The following is a 19779-nucleotide window of genomic DNA, read 5'->3' on the forward strand; positions in this document are numbered from 1 at the left end:
CCACATGGTACACTACGCTCGCCCGCTATTTTTGACCTAACCGTGCGGGCGTGGTGCCAACCCCACGACGCACGTCGCCCGCACACACCCCAGCCTGCCAGCCCTCTGGGCATCAATGTCCAGAACCGTCTAGATTTTACCGGTTCACTGCTCGATGAGTTTTTGGAAAACGTTGAGAGAGTTCGTCCGAGCAAGCCGGCGTTTTCACACTGCTCCTAGGCCAGCATGGAATGGGCATGCCCGATTGATTCGAGATGCAGCCCATGTCGCCTGCAAATGAGGTGCGTGGCGCGCTGGGCTGGATTCATCGAATCAAACCGGCAGTAACCGGTAGGTGTGCTTCCATCCCACGGCCACATGACCTATCACCTATCACCTCCAGTCCCCCCAGGCCTGTCCGCTGCCAAGAACGTGCTGCAAGTGACCCGCCCACATTGGAGCCGCAAAGCCTCATCCCCAGGCTGCTGCAAGAAACACTGCCCCACCCCATCCTCGTCAGCAACAGTAAGTTGTCAGATCCGGCAAAACGTGAGGTGTGAGTGGGCTGGCGCACTCTGGGACTCTGATCCAAGGACAACGGTCAGAAAACAAGCAATAAAATATAGAAATAGAAATCAGAAATCAACAATCGCCAACTTGTGGATTCGGTGACATATTGTGCTATGAGTGTTAGCAAGTAATTCGCCCCTCGGGCGATATACCATATCACCACTCGACCACATAAGGTGGTACCCAAGTGTGCCTATATGTATGCCCTGGTCAGGTAGATTGCGTAGGTAGTAGTGGTACGTGGCAAAAAAGAGACCTTTGCGAGACAAACCAACGCCGCGCAGAATGAGAGCAAAGAGTCCAGAAACGATAGACTAGAGAGATATGCCAAGTGCCACAACATCCAAATAGACAAAACAAAAACTATAAATGCAGGATTAGATAGCGTCTCATCGCCGGGTGGGCACGCCGCCATGGTCAACCATCTCCTCTAACATCAGCCTCTCCACGAGGCTCCTCGGCGTGCCCGCAAAGGCGCTACTGCCGCCACCGCCTGGAAGACTGCTGCCCCCGCGGAAGCTGCTGGTCGGGTCTGCGCTATCGTGAACGCTACCGACGAACGTGGGAAGGTTGCCCAGCTCGGCCGCCTTTTGGTGCACCATCGGGTCCTTGATTATGTCGAAGGAGATGGGCCTCCCTTTGTACGATCCTACAGAGACGGGCACCGTTGCCGGGCTGCCGAGAGGGTCCCCGCCGACGCCGCTGCCGGTGAACGGCCGGCTCGGCGTCAAAGAATGAGACAGCACCTGTGCTTCAACCGCAGCTGCGTGTGCCGCCACTTCCACAGTGTCGACATGCTCGTCATCTGATTCCGACTCGTCTTCTTCTATGTAGGGCCGAGTCTCGCGCTTGGTCCGGGGTCTCGAGTCGTCATCTTCCATCTCGAAAAAATCCTCGCCGTCTGCCTCCGAGGTGTCATCGACGGCAATTTTGCCGCCTGGCTTGGGTTTTTTTACAGCCTCGGCAGACTTCCCGTTGACGCCGTTCTTCCCTGGGGTTTCTGGCGTGGTCATGGCCTTGGTGCTACCCACCGCGGGGGCGCTGGAAGGACTCTGCGGTTGCACGTCGGCACTTCCTGTCGGGAGCAATGATGGCAGCGGAGAGCGCGATTCAGGCGAGATGGACCTTTTCCGTCCTTGTCTGACAGGCATCGACACAAAATCGTCGTCTGAGTCGCTGGCGTCGTCCGGGTAAGCCTCGAGGTCCTGTAGTGGCGAGCCCAGTTGAGGATTTGTCACGGATTGGATTTCAAGATCATCGGGGTCCAGCGGCGAGCGCAGGCGGACGTGGGCAGCCGCCGTATTAGTAAAAACGGAGTTGGTGGTGGGGAACGAGGCTGCCTGCCGCTGCGCTGCTGGTCGGGTGCCACGAAATAATGGAGTGACCAGGTCCGAGCCGGGATTCACCACAGTCCACGTGCCCGGATTTTCCAGTGGCAATTTCGAGAGCGCACGGAGCGCTTGCGACGACGACACTTTCTTAGGCGGCGGGGAAACCTCGTCCCCGTCATCAAAGACTGATGCGGTGGGTCCTGATAATGAGTCACGAGGAGCAGGTGTGGGCGAGGCTTCCGTGGTCGTCACCACTGGGAGGGTCCCAGCCGCAGTTGGCGTCTCGTCCTGCCAGTCGTCCTCCTCATCGGGAGGCGATGTGGGCAGGACCTCCCCGCCTTCAAACTCGAATCGTACCCGGCGGGGGCTGGTGCGGGTAGACGAGCTAGAACTCCTGCGCAGCGCACTCCGGCGCAGCGGGCTTCTGCCGTTACTGCCAGACCTGCAGTCTGCTGACGGATCGGTAAAGCTCCGGACGGGCGGGATCCTGGGGGCAATCCCGCCGCTGTTGGCCATTGTCGGACTGTTAGTACTACTAATATCAGTAGTGGCAGGCGGTGTTGATGGGTCTGTAGCTGCTTGCAGAGCCTCGGACGATGGCGGATCCACAGACGCGACAGCCATGGAGAGGGTTGGTGGTGCTACTATTGCTTGCGCTGGCGCTGGCACTAGTACCGGCTGCGGTGGCGAGTGCGGTATCCGATCACTGCTTTCCAGCAGGGGCAGATAGCTGGGCGTAAAGAGACCGTGGAACTCCCTCTCGCGCGCGTGGGGGTCTCGTGCCGGCCCTTCGCTGAGGTTGTTGCCGAGGGCACGGCCGTTGACGACACCGGCGAGGGATGCACTCGGCGTGCCCGAGGTGTGGTGCAGCACAGGCGGGGGTGAAGGGCTGTGGCCGTCCCAGCGGGTGTGGTCGATGGTGGGCGACGCCGGGGATTCGCCGGCGGCGCTGGTGTCGGTGTGGGTAGAGCGGCCGGCGGTGTCTTGGTCGCCGGGATACAGGCCCGGATAGCGGCCCGACCTGGAGGCGACGGCAATGGCGCGGTTCACCTCGTCTGAGACCTTGGCGGGCACGTGGCGCAGGAGGTCGTCGGAGTGCCGCTGGAACTCGGCCGCCATGTCCTTGCGGTACGAGGCGACCTTGTCGTCGAGGTCGGCGAGCTTGGCCAGCAGGTCCGAGATCAGCGAGCTGGCGTCGTCCATGGCGGCAGCGGTCGGAGGCGCGAGGGCCTCTTTGTAGGACGAGCAGCAGCAGCAGGAGGGGAGGGCGCCGGGTCAATGCGCGAGGGCTAATTGCACATGACGGCCCTCTGGCTCGCAAAAGGGCTCTGTTTCGCCCAAACCTAGACGACGGGCTTGACTCGGCTCGACAGCTCCGGGAAAAGCTTTCTTTTGATACGTTCGGTGCTACCGTAGGTAAAACGTGCGTGGTGAGGGGAACCAGCTAGCGCAAGTGAAAACCTAGCTGGACGCCGCTTTAGCTTTCCGGACGATGGCCCGGCGGGTGGAGGCGAAGCGAGACCAATCCGCCGCCCAGGGCTGGCAGTCGAGGTGTCAGTGTGGGGCCCTGTGGCTTCTGGATTCGGCGGCGCATCGCCTGTGCTGCATGCAATCAGTCCGTGGATACTGCACACCCGCCTCCCAAGCATGCAGGACACCGTCTTGGGCCCCAGCCGTCCTCGCCGCAAGAACTTGTGTTGTGTGAGTGGGTTGGTGGCTAAGCGGGTGGGTGTGAAAGGTGCCAGGGCGGCTCGAGGTTGGAAAATCGAGGTTGAAATGTCGATTATTCACTCACACCCCTTTCGCTTTCCTCTTTCCCATACACTCCCGTCGCTCTCGGCCACTCACATGGCGCTCATGCACGCCATCAAAAAGACAGTCACTCACATCGGAGGAAACAGACCGAATGAGATCATCGGCGGGGGCACCGACACACACCAAAACCAACACCACATCACAGTCACACAGACAGTAAGCACATGGGGCATAAAGATAAAACGTTCAAGGAAACATAATATTCAACTAGATAAAAAACAATCGACCAAGGAAACGAGAAAGAGAAATAGAAATCGAGCAAACCAGGAAAACAGTAATTGCCCGCCGTCATAGGCTGGCAAAACAAGATATCTCCAACCTTCAACTGCCTTGGCCGACTTACCCTTACATTCTTCCCGGACGCCAGAAATTCCATCAAGCAAACATCGTAAAAGGACACTGTTTGCTCCACAGACGTGGAAACAGAAAAGATGGAAGGAGAAAAAAACACAAAGTTAACATGACCTACCCAGCGTCCAGCCGTCTTTCTTGCGTGCGCCGAGCCGTTCTTTTTTATAGGGGTTTTCTTTCTTTGCTCTCCTTAACGTTGTCCCTCGAGCCATCCAATCCAACCCCACCCTGACAGGACTGGTTGTCACAATCGCACAGAGAGCGGCGGATTCACTACGCGCCATGTCCCAGGCGGTTATACGACCAGATGCGAGCTCGCATGTCGCCCGAGCCTGTGGCAAAGTATCCACCCGCGGGGCTAGGCGCGACCGAGATGACAGAGTTCTTATGGCCCTGAAGCATCAACTGGGTGCTGCCAGTCCGCGGGTCCCAGAATTGCACACCGCGGTCCTTAGAGCCAGACATGACCCATTGGGCGTCAGGCGTCAAAGCAACGCTAAGAACGAAATCCTGCACGCAAAAATCACCGCTAGTTAGCAATCTAGAGCGCAGTAGTGTTTGACAACATATGCACCATGTGCCAAGGATTCGACTTACCCTATGTCCTTCAAAGGTCTTGACGCAACGACCACCCTTAGGGCCTTGGTTCGGCATGCCACGGGGGGTGGCGAGCTCCCACATCTTGATGGTCTTGTCCAGACTGCCGCTGACAAGGTCCTTTCCGTTGGGAGAGAAAGCGACACTGTAAACGCTATCCTTGTGCCCATCAGGGCCCTCGAGACGCTCGACAAGGAAGCCGGAGTGGAGATCCCACACCCGAACACTCTTATCCAGGGATCCGGCCGCCACGTACTTCGTGTCGGGGGAAATCGCGACGGTAGTAACGCCATCCTCGATAGTGAGCGTCAGCACGCTGCCGCCAGTCTCAATATCCCAAAGCCTGACAGTGCGGTCCCCACTGCCCGAGGCAATGGTGCGACCATCGCGAGCAAAGTCCAGAGAGTAGATATCCTGCTCGTGGCCCGAAAATTGGGTTCGGATCTGCTTCGACGCAATATCCCAGACCTGTGTTCCGTGTGAGTTAGCATCTGGCCAAGGGCCTATTTCAGGTCGGAATTCAAACTTCGGCTTACCCTAATCAGCTTATCCTCGGCGCCCGTGGCCAAGTACTTTCCATCGGGACTGAAGCAAACGCTGCGGATATAAAGGTCTCCAATGTTCTCCACCGACTCGTCCTGGAGCACGCAAATCTTCTCACCAGTCGCAACATCAAAGATCTGAGCGGATCGATTGCAGCCGGTGGCGACATACTTCCCGTCGGCGCTGAATCGCACACAGCACACAACGCTCTCATGCTGGAGGGTGTGAAGGAGATCCACGTCGAGAATGCGCGGGACGTTGGGGTTGAAGATGACAAACCAATCGTCCCGCGACTTCTTGGAGTGAGCGGGAAGACGCTCAACGTCAAGATCGCCTAGCGAGTTGGGGGCCTGAGGCGCCGGCCCGGGCGGGGGGTGCTGCATAACACGCGAGTGGTCTGGGGTAGGGTGGCTAGGGACCTGAGGCGACTGTCCCGGGCCAGGGTACGGCATGGGCGCGTTGATCTGAGGAGTCGCAGGGCCACCAGCGGGGGGCCTGCCAATACCGCCGCGCTTACCGGGCCCCGGAGAAGCGGTGCTCTGCGGTGGCTGCGCGGGGAAGTTTCCCGGACCCGGCGGGGGTTGGGGATACTGCTGCTGGAACGGTGGCTGCTGCTGCGACGGCGGCGGCGGAGGAGGCGGAGGACCAGCGAGGCCGGGGGGCGGCTGCGGCATCTGGTGTTGCGCAGGCTGTTGCTGTTCCTGCGGAGGAGGAGGAGGCGGGGCCAGCGGCTGGCCAGTCTGACCAGCCATGATAGCACCGAACACGTTGTTACCCACTCCAAGGTTGGGAGGCTGTGCAGGGCCAGCGTGCTGAGACGGGCCGCCCATGCCTCCTTGCGGCATCCCACCACGAGCCTCGAGCTGGCGGCGCAGGTGCGCCAGTTCTTCCTCGTACCTGCATGTTTGTGTCAGCACATCTACCTCCAGATGGCATGCCCAGGACGGATCTGCACCCCCATATAAGAATAATTTAATCATACTTGTTCTTGAGCGCAACTTGCGTCTGTTCCATCTGATAAACCTTTTCGCGAATCATGTGCATCTCGGCGATTTGGCTTTGGACTAGATGCGATTCCCAGTGTCAGCATATAGCGGTCGTTGTGGTGCGCGACGCGTTGGCGATCTTTTGGGCGCTCGACTTGGCATGGGGCCGGCAGTGGAAAAGTGCGCGTCGCTTACTCTGATGCTCATATCCTTCGCTCTGGCGCGCCTGAGTCTCGAACTCGGATCGGACCTGGTCCAGCAGCTCATTGAGGCGACTGGGGCCATTGGCCTGTGGGGGGACACCGGTCCCCCGGTGGGCGGGATACATGGACATGCTGGGCGCGTGGTGTCGCTCTGATTTCGCGCGCGACGTCTACGGGCTCCCGAGAGCTGAAATAAGATGCCCGTCGATGCGTTGCGGTGGCAGAATGACGTGTGCGGACGAGGCTTGCGTCGCGATTGATTCGACCGGGGCGGCACCCAAGGGCGAGCGGGCAGGTTGGCAACCGTCCAAGCGGACCGGACGCGAGGCTATTCAGGCCCGGCAGACGGCTCCAGCAGGCCAAAGGTCGGGCGCGTCAGGCTTAGACTAGAAAAAAACGGCAACTGGGTGAGCCAGCTCCTAAGGACTGGCTCGCGCCAAATGGATCAATGGTGCGGATGGTCGGGGATGGAATTGGATGGCAGATAGAGATGCAGCGATCATGGGAGGAGCCATGAAAACTGCTGAGGTCGAGTCGGGAAAAAAGAAAGGGGTGGAAAGCGGACCACAAACGGGAGCGAAAAACAGAGGCAAGGCAAACAAGCCCCAAGCGCCGCCCAGGCTCAACTTCCCGAGTCCCACTTTTCGCCCAGAGGGTGGCGGGGACGCTGCAGCTGTGGGGACGGAAAGCTCCTCACACTCCCCCACGTTGCCTGGAACCGAGCTTGGAACCACAGAAAGTTGGGACCAACATGTACCACATGGCAGAATGCAGCCTATTCGACTCCATCCCTGTCCTGGGTTGCGTGTCTTGTGTCACCAAGACGGCCTCTGTGCTGGTGGGAGCTGTGTCAGCGTGCTGCTTGCGGTGCTTGTGTCCGCGCTGGTGCGCGACGTCCGCGAGGTCGTCCGCCAGCCCAAAGCCAACTAATCCGCAGCCTCAGCCCTGGGCTCGTCCACCCAGCCATGCCTGCCACCCGGTCCCCTGTCGTACTCCAAATCGCTGCCAGTCGCCGTCAGTGACCCTGCGGCCGCTGCACGACATGTTCCCCATCTCGGCTAGATATGAGTGACCAGGGAACACAGAGACCTGTTCAACAAGCCGTCGCCATCACCATCCGACGCGCCGCGGCACACCTCAAGCTCCCGTCGGCGTTTGCCCATGTGTATCCTCTCGAATGGTGTTTGTGCATCTTTCAAAAACCAGCCGGATCACGTATCGCCCACCTCCGCAGGCCACGTCCAGGGACGGCTTCTCGAATGGTGTAGGTTTTGCGAATCGGGCCAGCCATCACGCTCATGTCGTCAACACCCGGATCGCGCCAGGTGGCTGCCCGGCTGAGAGGCAAAGAAGCCACGCCGCAGAGATGGAGGCCGTAAAGGTTAGAAGGATGTCTCGGTGACGACATGGGGGAACTGTTTATCTGCGCAACTCGCATCGACTGTCTCCCATGCCCGTAACAATTGCCCACACACACCGCCCAATAAATTTCACTGGTCATCAGCCTCAACCGATGAGTCTGGCATGCGCGACGCTTGGGCTGGTCGGTGGAGACCTCTTGGCAAAACCCAAGCTCATCGCCGAAATGCGCTTGTCCCTGGTCCTCGGCCACTGGACCGCCAAGCAGTAGGTACCCTAAGCCCACGGGATTCGATCCGAACAATCCGCTCGCGTGATTCGTGAGCAACTTAGACCGATTATATGAGGCATCTACATTCGTCTCGCGACAATCGCCAACTCTAGCGTGCGCAATAGTCTAGCACGCGAAGTAACCGCACAAACTAACCGATTCAATGACAGATGATGCTCAATTCCGCCCTCTAGCCCGATTTACCCCCATATGCGCTCAGTGTATCGCCTTGGGCACATCATTATTTGAAAACACTGTCAGTGGGTGTCGCGCGAGACATTCACCCTCCAGTTTTTCATGACAACACTCAACCACCAAGTACCTACCACCCAAGTTTCCATCGGACCTACCTTCAACACCAAGCAGTCCGGGGCTTGCCTGAGCTACCTCATCATCGAAATGATACAGAGGACCGAAATGCAGCTGCTTCGCATTCTTACACCTCCCAACGCACACCCAACTATCCTAGTAGAGTAGTGAAAACCACCAGATATGATGATTTAACGTGTGGAAAATAGGTAATACCAAATGATGCCTATCGTGTCAGCTTACTTTTAGATGCCTAGCTCCGCCCTCCTACGGTGCTCCATAGAACTGTAAGCAGTTCAATGGAGGTATCAGTGCCCAGTAAGAGAATGTATGTAACAAGCTCAATTCTAGGTATAATACGATGCCATGAAAATTCGGGATATTCCCTTGCCATTGCGAACTGCTTCTCGGATAGACGGCACAACTCCAGGCATCAAGAATTCCCAGAGCAATAGCAGGAACCAGGTTTTGTTCCCGATCGTCTGACCTGTGACGAATGAACTGATTGCCAGATGCCCCATGACACCTCGCCCGCTAAGATGTGGCGTGTGGCTCCTGCAACATCAGCAATTGATAAACTGCCTGCTTGTTAATCGCTGTATAGCCTCGCACATGTAGCTTCCGTCAGGCGCGATTTACCTACACTTAAATACGGCATAGTTCCTAATAAAGAGCTTTGAGTGGCAGCAAAAATACAGGCAAGCGCCTTGGGTCTTTCTCAGTCTCTAGTTGCCCACATCCAACTCTGGACAGAAGCTTGTGATAAGGTTTCGTCCCGCCCCCTGCAACAGCATGATCGGGGAACAGGGTGACCACGCGGGCGGCATGACAATCTAAAAACATACGCTGGTCTCTCGAGGGCTACCAGGGCACTATATCTGTAGAGGTATCCAGCTCGCCTCACACTATCGACATTTTGCGCAAGTAAATGGCAGGCAGTCGGCATATCGATTTTGCACACAAGAAACCGGCAATTCCATGTGGGGCTAAATAGCAATGCAAAGTAACGCGATAAGACTAACAAGGGTCACATGGCACCGAATGTACTAGGTACCTATTTATATGCATCAGGTTGACTGTTTTCGTGTGTTTGGCCTCTCTTTGGGAGGTGTATCCGGGCAAGGTGGGGGAAAACGAGACTTTTCAACTTTCACCCCGTAAAAGCGCCTCATTTTTTTTTCAATACCCCACCTTGCCGCGGTCGCTGTCGTGACAAAATTTGGGCTGCTTATCTAAGGCGGATGGCCTGTCATCCACCATACCGCCCGCCGCCACAACGCGCATTTCAGCCGCGTCTACGTTTCCCACTTTTGACGACCGCGTCAAACGAACAACATCGCCTGGTTGCGAACCACCACGTCCCATCCCCGCCGAGCGCCCAACATGTCGACCATCACCACCACGGCCCTCCAGTCGGGGCAGCCGCCCGTGATCCCGCGCGACTTCAACGGCAATCAGCCCACGACGATCCGGCTGTACCCGCTGTCCAATTACACGTTTGGGGTCAAGGAGACGCAGCCCGAGGAGGACCCGTCGGTGCTGGCGCGCCTGAAGCGCCTTGAGGAGCACTACAGCGCCCACGGCATGCGCCGCACCTGCGAGGGCATCCTCGTCTGCCACGAGCACAACCACCCGCACATCCTGATGCTGCAGATTGCCAACGCCTTCTTCAAGCTGCCCGGAGACTACCTGCGCCCCGAGGACGACGAGGTCGAGGGCTTCAAGGCCCGCCTGGACGAGCGCCTGGCCCCCGTCGGCCGTCTGGGCGAGGGCGAGGAGGCCGGCGACTGGCAGGTCGGCGATTGCCTCGCCCAGTGGTGGCGCCCCAATTTTGAAACCTTTATGTACCCCTTCGTGCCAGCCCATGTCACCCGGCCCAAGGAGTGTAAGAAGCTGTATTTTATCCAGCTTCCGAACTCAAGTATGTTTTTTTTTCTCTTTTTCTTCTAGCTTCCCATCCTCCACGGATATGGTCGTCGCTGATCATGCCATTTACGCCTTCAACTCCGCGACTAACCAACACCTTGTCTTTGCGTATAGAGGTTCTTAGTGTCCCCAAGAACATGAAGCTGCTGGCTGTCCCACTGTTTGAGCTCTACGATAACTCCGCCCGCTACGGCCCCCAGCTTTCCGCAATCCCTCACCTGCTGAGCCGCTACAACTTTGAGTTTGTCGATGAGCAGGGTAACATCGTCGCCGTCACCCCGGGTGGCGGTGTCCCCACGGAAGTCGACGCCCCAAAGACCAAGATCTTGGCAGGCGGCGATGATGTGGACATGAGCCAGGAGAACGGCACGCACTAGGAGCGTGTCGTTATCTCTAATTCCCCTGCTATCTTTTGTGCTTTTATGGCCACTACAACCACACTCTTCTTTGAAGGGGTGTGGATGGATGTTTGAGGTTGATAACCAACCACGATGGAGAATTCACAATGATCAGGTTTTCATGGCGATCATGGCGTCTGGAGTTTGAGATCGGACACGGGCTCAGCCCTGCAAGAACAAGAGGATGCTCGAAAATATTAGGTTTTCATTGACAGACAGTCTCGAAACGAAGAGATAGTTGTTTACCTCTTCCCTACTGAAGAACCGGACTATGGTACGATCAGAGAGATCTACATCTTCTCGCCTTGGATCGTGGCAACAATCTTGCGCGAGTGCTTGTGGGCTCTATTATCATGTTCGGCAGGATGATGACATCACATGTGTTGTCAGGACGCTGTGCCCCCAAACGGTGGAGGATATGCGCGCATCTAAACTTACCTGAACTCAAGATACCAAATACCTTGCCAGGTTCCCGTGGCTAGCTTGCCGTTGGAGATTGGGATTGAGACGGAGGCGCCGATCAGTGCCGACTTTATGTGAGCCTGTGAAAGGATGCCAGGAGAACCCGTCAGCACCGGCGATGCGTTTGAGAAACAGTCCCGAGGGCGCAGGGCAAGTCATGGCTAGGACACGAAAATGGTCGAAGAAGCAGATCTATGGAGGGTCGACTCACAGGCATGTCGTCTGGGCCCTCTGCACCGTGCAGGTAGAGCTCCTCGCCCTTGGGGCCGGCATCTGGGGCGATCCGATCGAGGGCGTTGCTCATGTCTTCGCGCACGTCGGCATCCCAGTTCTCGTTCAAGCTCAGGGCGCAGCTGGTGTGCTGGACAAAGAGGTGGAGCAGCCCGACCTTGTAGTTTTTGATCTCGGGCAGCTCCTTGGTGACCGTATCCGTGATGAGATACGAGCCGCGAGCCCTGGCGGGGAGTGTGAACTGCGTCTGAAACCAGCTCATCCTGGCCGACGGCGAGGATGCGTAGCGGCTGCGGGAGGAGAACGAGGGATCCCGTGCTGATGACGTGAAGCTCAAACGGGACGGGTCTGCGGTGATTACTGCCAGAGGGAGGGACCAGAACAGGTAGTGGAACACCCCCGGGAAGAAGGCGACGAACAGGAGCAGGACTAGTAAGAATGAGGAAGTATGCGACGCCCGGACTGCAGACGGCATCAATGTGGGCGAGTTTCTGCAGGGATGGGCAGAGATGTTTTTTTTTTCAATATACTTGAAAACCGAGGGCGTCTACGGAGTATCTCAGATACGGGGTGGAGAGGCCGTTATGCAGGTGGCTGGCACCTCAGAAACGTCATTCGTTCATCAAGTGTAACCCCGCCATGATGATGTGCGCAACCCAAGCTTTGTGGGGGCCAGTGTCTGAAGCAGCACAGGTTCCCGCCCGAATATGCATATTCGGGCGGGAACCTGTACCGCCTGCTTGCCGTCCGAATCATGAACGCGGTCTCGCAAATACCTGGTCTGCGATTGGTCATGATCGCCGTGATATCCACCCGATATCGGTGAGGTACAGTGCTGTAAAATCATCGTGGAGGCATCCTGCCGGTCTTTCCGCCGCCCTGCCAAGGATAAAGTCCCCATCTGTTTATAGGAGCCTCCATCTAGATTAATAATGCAGCACACCGCGACATGGCATAGACACGCGCGCCTCTCACGGTATCTTCCTTCGTCGCTCGCTTCTCATGCCATGAGGGTCGCAGAGTGTATGTCTATATTCCTGATTCAAGGCGTGCGTCTCCCTTGAATAAGACCGTGACAGGTCAGCCCAAGGATGAGGCTGGGAGCGGCTTCAGGTCGGGGTGGGAGAGAACCCCGACTTCCGTTGCATGGGTGGGGTCGGTCGCCGGCAAAGTCGGTGCTAGGGCGGGCAAGCTCTTTTTAGCGGGTGGGCCACTGCAAAGCTGACATGAAGGGCCGCTCTTCTGGATGCTTCCCAGGCACCCGCTCGAAAAGCTTTGTTTCCGACCGTCGCCTTTTTCTGCATTGTTTACTGTCTCTCAGCGTCCCTTGTCGATACTTTGCGCAGGCCTCCATCTCTATCCCTTTTTTGTCCCTCTGTACATGTCAAAGTAATCCGCCGACGCGCCCCAAACCGCAAGAAAGCTGCTTGCCTGTCATCAATCCGTGATCACCATCCTCCGACGCGCCGCCCTGGCTTCTCCGTCCATGTCCTCCTAAGTCGGGCCTGTCTGCCACCCGCGACGAGGCGCGATGAGGTTCGAGGAGGACTTCACCCAAAAGGCGATTGCTCAGACGGGCTCCTTCACTGGGTATCGACCTCTGTTGGGCCTTGGCCATGGATATCTCACCGCCAGCGCAGAGCGCGAACACCCCCTCTGCGGGAACGTGGAGGGATGGGGCCCCTTGAGCCCCTTTCGATATGACCTCACACCTTGCTTCATCGACGTCTGGGTCGCCTCGGTCGCCGTCTTCGGGCTCGTCTTTGGACCACTGGCTATCTGGTGGCTGGTGGCTAAGAAAACACAATATCCGGTCTCCAAGGATGCGCAGTTTTGGGTCAAGCAGGTATGCAGAGCTAGTGACACTTTTTCTCATGTCAAGACTAAATTCTGGAGGTGCGGGATCGGTACCGAGGCGCCTGTTCTTGGCACACAAGAAGACAATGCTAATAGCCTCATCCTGCCCACTCGCATAGACCGTCCTCGCACTCGTAATCGCCGACTTCATCGCTCAGCTCGTATTCCAGTTCTTGAGCTACGGAACCAACGTCGCGTTTGGCGATTTTCGCGTCTGGACAACAACCCTCACCATACTGTCGCTTTTCGTTGTATTCACTATACAATGGCTTGAGCACGACCGTCTCCGAAACGCGAACGGCGTCGTGCTGCTCTACTGGCTCTTCCTTCTCATCGCACTTGCCGTCAAGTTCCGATCCCTGATATCCCAACAGATTTACGCCTCCGACCTGCCATTCTTCGTCGTGTACACCGTCGGCTTCGGCCTAGCTGCGGTGGATTTCCTGGTGGAGTGGCTCTGGCCGAGACAGCAGAGCGCGTATGAGGCCTTGGTGGATGAGGATGAGTCGCCGGCCGAGTACGCCACTGTCTTCTCCCAGCTCACTTTCTCGTGGATGACCCCCATGATGAAGTATGGGTATAAGGAATTTATCACCGAGGACGATCTATGGGGCTTGGTCAAAGCGGACAGGTCGAGAACGACGGGTGAGGCCTTCAACCAGGCGTGGCAATCCCAGCTGAAGCGCAAGAACGGCCCTTCGCTGTGGCGCGCCCTGTTCCATGCATATGGCGGGCCGTATGCGGTTGCTGCCCTCTTCAAGATTGGAAACGATATCTCGGCCTTCACGCAACCCCAGCTGTTGCGGTTCCTCATCGCCTTCGTTGCCTCCTACGGATCTGAAGGTGGAACTACCGGGGAACCCCAGCCTGTGATCCAGGGCGCTGCCATCGCGCTGGCAATGTTCGGAGTCGCCACATTCCAGACAGCCATGATTCACCAATACTTCCAACTTGCGTTCGTCACCGGCCTGCGGATCAAGGGTGGGCTGACGTCGGCCATCTACCGCAAATCTCTTCGTCTGTCCAACGAAGGCCGCGCCACCAAGACGACCGGTGACATCGTCAACTATATGGCTGTCGATGCACAGCGGCTGCAGGATCTCACCCAGTTCGGCCAGCAGATCTGGTCTGCCCCGTTCCAGATCTTTATCTGCATGTTCTCCCTGTACCAGCTCGTGGGATGGTCCATGCTTGCAGGTATTGCCGTCATGATCATCATGATCCCGATCAACGGAGTTGTTGCTCGCTTCATGAAGAACCTCCAGAAGACGCAGATGAAGAACAAGGACGCCAGGAGTCGGCTGATTGCTGAGATCATCAACAACATGAAGAGCATCAAGCTGTACGCCTGGGGTGCTGCCTTTATGAACAAGCTTAGCTACGTCCGTAACGACCTTGAGCTGAAGAACCTGAGAAGGATCGGCGCTGCACAGGCCTTTGCCAACTTCACTTGGAACACCTCGCCGTTCCTGGTGTCCTGCTTGACCTTTACGGTGTTCGTCCTGACAAACGACAAGCCGCTCACAACCGAGATCGTGTTCCCGGCGCTGGCCCTCTTCAATCTGCTGTCGTTCCCACTGGCAATGCTCCCCATGGTCATTACCTCGATCGTTGAGGGTGCTGTCGCGGTCAAGAGACTGAGTGATTTCCTCACCGCGGAAGAGATCCAGCCCGACGCGACCCAGTTTCTTCCAGCAGTCGAGGAGATGGGTGAAGATACTGTCGTCGTCCGAGATGGCACCTTCTCCTGGAATCGCCACGAGAGCAAGAACTGCCTGAAGGACATCAACTTCCGGGCATGCAAGGGCGAGCTATCATGTGTCATCGGCAGGGTTGGCGCTGGCAAGTCGTCTTTCCTACAGAGCATTCTTGGAGATATCTGGAAGGTCAAGGGTCATGTTGAACTTCATGGGTCGGTTGCCTATGTCGCGCAGCAACCTTGGATCATGAACGCTACGGTCAGGGAGAACATCATATTCGGGTACCGATATGACTCCAACTTCTACGAAAAGACCGTGAAGGCCTGTGCTCTACTGGACGACTTTGCCCAACTGCCGGATGGCGACGAGACCGTAGTTGGCGAACGGGGCATCTCTTTGAGTGGCGGACAAAAGGCAAGGGTTGCGCTGGCCAGGGCCGTTTATGCCAGAGCCGACGTGTACCTTCTTGATGACTGTCTGTCTGCGGTGGACTCTCATGTCGGTCGGCACATTATCGACAATGTGCTTGGAAAGGAGGGCCTTCTCAAGTCCAAGACGCGCATTCTCGCGACCAACTCAATCCCGGTGCTCTCGGAATCCGACTACATCTGCATGCTGAAGGATGGCGAGGTTGTTGAGAACGGCACCTTTGGCCAGCTGGTGGCGATGAAAGGCCTGGTCGCCGATCTTATCAAGTCGATTGGCAAGAGCGGCTCGTCGTCGCCGGCTACTTCGGGTTCGGCCAACGGCTCTGACAGCGAGACCTCGACGATCATCAATGCTTCCGGTACTAACAAGACCAACGAGGAACTGGAGGAGCTGGAGGAGGCTCAGGAGAGGTTGCCTGCGCTCGAAGCAATCAAGCCCTCGGGATCCTCTGCTCCTAAGCCACGGGCTGGCAGCATGGCCACTCTGAGGCGTCCGAGTACTGCAAGCTTCAGGGGGGGCCGAGGCAAACTGTCGGATGAAGAGCTCAACGGCGCCAAGACCAAGCAGAACAAGGAACACTCTGAGCAGGGCAAGGTCAAGTGGGATGTCTACCTCGAGTACGCCAAAACCGCCAACCTCGCTGCTGTTTGCGTCTATCTTGTGGCTCTTGTCGCGGCTCAATCTGCAAGTATCGGCGGCAACGTCTGGCTCAAAGAGTGGTCTGACGAGAACAAGAAATCCGGCGTGAATGTGAACGTTGGGAAATTCATCGGCATCTACTTTGCCTTCGGGTTCGGCTCTTCGCTTTTGACGCTCATCCAGACTCTGATCCAGTGGATTTTCTGCTCAATCGAGGTATGTCAAGAAAGGCAGGGTTATATCGTGGCCGTTCCTCCCGGTGAATCCATGTTGGGCGCAACACGGTTCGAAAAAACCTGGCTTTGCTGACTGGTGGTGTTTTTCTCTGTAGGCCTCGAGGAAGCTGCACGAGAGGATGGCGACAGCCATTTTCCGATCGCCAATGTCGTTCTTCGACGTCACCCCGGCGGGCAGGATTCTCAACAGATTCTCCAGGTATGTCTCACATTGTGGTGTCCCACTGCGGCATCTGCTTGATCGAGCGTAACAACCACCCATGAGTTGAAGTCTGTCAGACACGAGATGCCTCTTTACTGACGGGGGATTCTGCCATGCTAGCGACATTTACCGAGTCGACGAGGTGCTTGCCAGGACCTTCAATATGCTCTTCGTGAACCTGGCCAAATCGGGCTTCACACTGGTGGTCATCTCGATCTCGGTCCCGCCCTTTATTGCCCTCATCATTCCGTTGGCCCTGATGTACTACGGGATCCAGAGGTACTATCTGAGGACGTCACGCGAACTCAAGCGGCTTGACAGTATCAGCAGGAGTCCCATCTATGCCCACTTCCAAGAGTCCCTGGGTGGCATCTCAACCATCCGCGCATACCGACATCAGCCGAGGTTCGAGCTGGAGAGCCAGTGGCGCGTTGATGCAAACCTGCGGGCTTATTTCCCTTCGATCAGTGCGAACCGATGGCTCGCCATCCGGCTCGAGTTCATTGGTGCTCTTGTCATCTTCTCCGCTGCCGGGTTTGCCGTCTTCCTGTGCGCCATTGACAGCCCCATGAAGCCCAGCGCGGGCTGGGTTGGTCTGGCCATGTCGTATGGACTACAGATCACGACGTCGCTCAACTGGATTGTCCGCCAGTCAGTCGAGGTGGAGACCAACATCGTGTCGGTGGAGAGGGTGCTCGAGTACGCAAGGCTTCCCAGCGAGGCGCCCGAGATTGTGCGGCGCAACCGGCCACCCATCAGCTGGCCGGCCAAGGGTGCGGTCGAGTTCAACAACTACAGTACACGCTACCGGGAAGGACTGGACCTGGTGCTGAAGAACATCACTCTCGACATCAAATCTCACGAGAAGATTGGAGTGGTGGGTCGGACAGGCGCGGGTAAGTCGTCGCTCACCCTGGCGCTCTTCCGAATCATCGAACCCGCCAGCGGTAATATCGACATCGACGACGTGAACACGTCAAACATCGGGCTTCTTGATCTTCGCCGCCGGCTGGCCATCATCCCCCAGGATGCGGCTCTGTTTGAGGGTACCGTCCGTGACAACCTTGACCCCGGCCATGTCCATGACGACACGGAGCTCTGGAGCGTGCTCGGTAAGTTATGTTTATAGTCTGCCTGATTATGGACAGCCTTTCATTGCCCATGATTCGACTCGGCAGTGCTCTGTCACACCGCTAGACGTCACACCCTTTCGTTTCCGTTCCCCGCCCCTGAGCTCCCTCGTTTGTCCTCGGACACATGCACGCTGCACGTCCTGGGCTCCGTTTCACCTGCCACATCGCTCCAAGCTCCTTGCTGTCAGCGAGGATTGGTCGCGCTGGGTAGCTTGCCTAGGGCCACTAATGCACCACATATTATTTCCTGATATCATGCAGCACATCCCACTGACCAGCCGCTTCCGCCGCAGAACACGCACGACTGAAGGATCACGTTGCCAGCATGGACGGCGGTCTGGAGGCCAAGATCAACGAAGGAGGTAAGTTAATCACGCGCAACGCTTTATTTCTCCTATCTGTTTACTCTTTACCCTCTCGCACATCGTCACGCTTTATATCGGCACTATCTTGGTGCTTGTCGGTGAAACGGTTGGACATGCGTGCACCACATCACTCGGACCACATTTTGCACCGTTGCCCACTACACGACATTACACAGCTTCTTGTTCCGGCGACTCCAACATGCGACTGCAAGCACCGCGCATCTCGCGGCTGCAGATACGATGCGCAGTCTCGGGGGTCACGGCGCTGGTCGTACCAGCTGAGGTGTCAACTTCCAGCTGCAACTCATCTGCCATAAACAGATGAGCCTGCATGATCTCCCCACGCACTATGCGCTACTAGTGCTGTCGCACGCGTGCTACCTTTGTGACACGCCAGAACGGGACACGTCGTTGAGCTAGTGCTTCGTCTGTGTCTAGCTCCCTAGCTCTGTCGAGCCTACGACCACGCGTGTCGAGTTGCAAGTAGCTCCAGGGACAGAACACAGACCCAACAGCTCGCTTTCCCATATTTGCCCTTCTATCACTCCCCTCGCGCGCCCCGGGCTACGTCGGGTGTGTCCAAAATAGGCCTCGCATCAGCAAGTGGTGTTGCGTGGCAGCCGCCATGTTTCATAGCACGTCGTAGCACAGGTTGTGGGCAGCACAAACCAGAAACTAACAATGCTGTGCAATGCTCTACAGGCTCGAACCTTTCCCAGGGGCAGCGGCAACTCGTGTCGCTGGCGCGCGCAATGCTCACTCCCTCAAACATCCTGGTCTTGGACGAGGCGACAGCGGCGGTGGATGTGCAGACGGACGCGCTACTGCAGCAGACTCTGCGGTCGCCTCTCTTCTCGCACAAGACCATCATCACCGTGGCGCACCGCATCAACACGATTCTCGACAGTGATCGGGTCGTGGTGCTGGACAAGGGTGAGGTGGCCGAATTTGGTCCGCCGCAGGAACTAATCGCGAAGAAGGGTGCTTTCTATTCGTTGGTCAAGCAGGCCGACCTGACCGAGTGAGCATAGTATGACATGGCCTTGGCTGGATGCTAACGGCACCCCGACAAGCAGTTCTGGATTGCAAAAGCACTCATTGAGCGGACATGTTTTCATCTACCTGTCTGTACTTGAACACTTGAGTACCTATCTATTTACCTTACCTACTCGATATGTACAAGTACCCGACTCGCCCTCGAACTCCAACCTGTCGGTTGATGGCGAGGAAGTTGACTAGGATGTGGGATGTTGGAAAATACGGTATACGTGTCAGACAGGACAAAATCAGAATGCGATATCTGAGCTGAGGATGGGACTACGGGACACGCAAGGCGATAATCTACAAATGAGGACACATGTGACAGATCAGCCAACGATGGCCCGGGGCCGGACGAGCAACACCTGACGGGCACATGCTCCGGTGCAACTGCAATTACTGTTTCGCACAACCCAGTGCCTCGTTGCCCAGCCCAAAGCAAGGGCTCCGGGGCGGCAAAATACCAAGAGACAAGGGGGGCATGGAAGCAGTGCTGATTGATGATGGAGCTCCAGCTTCCGCTCTTGTGTGCCTAACCCAACACCCCTTGGGAGATGGGAACAAGCCCACCCTCCCTCTCTTTCTCCATCATTCACGACAAGTTTCCGCAAACGTCCTACTCCTCCGTCCCCATTTCTTTCTGCTTCCCATGTCCGGTACGTGTGGAACCTGCCGGTTCTTGATCCCCACGTACGGTGTTCGTGAGCCCATGCGCGGGTCAGGGGAGACGTCAATGCCCCGAGGCTTGGGTTGGTATGACACTGCATACACGACGCCCAAGTCTCCAACTTTTTCTTTGCCTTTTTTTTTCTTCTTCTTCTTCTTCCTTCCTTCCCGATATTTACCCCT

At 57.0% G+C, this 19779-nt stretch overlaps 6 protein-coding genes across 6 annotated transcripts; 2 read left to right on the forward strand and 4 right to left on the reverse strand.

Moving 5' to 3' along the window:
* Nucleotides 1–587: 587 nt before the first annotated feature.
* Nucleotides 588–3383, reverse strand: GGTG_01918 (hypothetical protein). The gene has a single exon (XM_009219689.1). The coding sequence runs from the start codon at nucleotides 3081–3083 to the stop codon at nucleotides 939–941; it is 2145 nt and encodes a 714-aa protein (XP_009217953.1). The 5' UTR covers nucleotides 3084–3383; the 3' UTR covers nucleotides 588–938.
* A 477-nt stretch (nucleotides 3384–3860) lies between these two features.
* On the reverse strand, nucleotides 3861–6988 carry GGTG_01919 (hypothetical protein). The gene is made up of 5 exons (XM_009219690.1): nucleotides 6368–6988; nucleotides 6169–6250; nucleotides 5180–6083; nucleotides 4644–5111; nucleotides 3861–4556 (listed from the first exon to the last, which is right to left on the reverse strand). The coding sequence occupies exons 1-5, from the start codon at nucleotides 6504–6506 to the stop codon at nucleotides 4320–4322; spliced, it is 1830 nt and encodes a 609-aa protein (XP_009217954.1). The 5' UTR covers nucleotides 6507–6988; the 3' UTR covers nucleotides 3861–4319.
* A 313-nt stretch (nucleotides 6989–7301) lies between these two features.
* On the reverse strand, nucleotides 7302–7783 carry GGTG_01920 (hypothetical protein; the record flags this gene model as incomplete). The annotated part of the gene is made up of 2 exons (XM_009219691.1): nucleotides 7302–7377; nucleotides 7602–7783. 2 exons carry the CDS (start codon nucleotides 7781–7783, stop codon nucleotides 7302–7304), a joined length of 258 nt encoding a protein of 85 aa, XP_009217955.1.
* A 1757-nt stretch (nucleotides 7784–9540) lies between these two features.
* On the forward strand, nucleotides 9541–11149 carry GGTG_01921 (cleavage and polyadenylation specificity factor subunit 5). Its single transcript, XM_009219692.1, has 2 exons — nucleotides 9541–10235; nucleotides 10355–11149. Exons 1-2 carry the CDS (start codon nucleotides 9698–9700, stop codon nucleotides 10615–10617), a joined length of 801 nt encoding a protein of 266 aa, XP_009217956.1. The 5' UTR covers nucleotides 9541–9697; the 3' UTR covers nucleotides 10618–11149.
* GGTG_01922 (hypothetical protein) lies at nucleotides 10824–12028 on the reverse strand. The gene is made up of 3 exons (XM_009219693.1): nucleotides 11312–12028; nucleotides 11077–11180; nucleotides 10824–10983 (listed from the first exon to the last, which is right to left on the reverse strand). The coding sequence occupies exons 1-3, from the start codon at nucleotides 11804–11806 to the stop codon at nucleotides 10929–10931; spliced, it is 654 nt and encodes a 217-aa protein (XP_009217957.1). The 5' UTR covers nucleotides 11807–12028; the 3' UTR covers nucleotides 10824–10928.
* Nucleotides 12029–12634: 606 nt separating this feature from the next.
* On the forward strand, nucleotides 12635–19340 carry GGTG_01923 (multidrug resistance-associated protein 1). The gene is made up of 6 exons (XM_009219694.1): nucleotides 12635–13177; nucleotides 13308–16172; nucleotides 16288–16391; nucleotides 16515–17506; nucleotides 17821–17889; nucleotides 18595–19340. Exons 1-6 carry the CDS (start codon nucleotides 12863–12865, stop codon nucleotides 18915–18917), a joined length of 4668 nt encoding a protein of 1555 aa, XP_009217958.1. The 5' UTR covers nucleotides 12635–12862; the 3' UTR covers nucleotides 18918–19340.
* Nucleotides 19341–19779: the final 439 nt, after the last annotated feature.

The sequence above is a fragment of the Gaeumannomyces tritici genome, assembly GCF_000145635.1.
Source record: "Gaeumannomyces tritici R3-111a-1 unplaced genomic scaffold supercont2.1, whole genome shotgun sequence".
Classification (NCBI taxonomy): Eukaryota; Fungi; Ascomycota; class Sordariomycetes; order Magnaporthales; family Magnaporthaceae; genus Gaeumannomyces; species Gaeumannomyces tritici.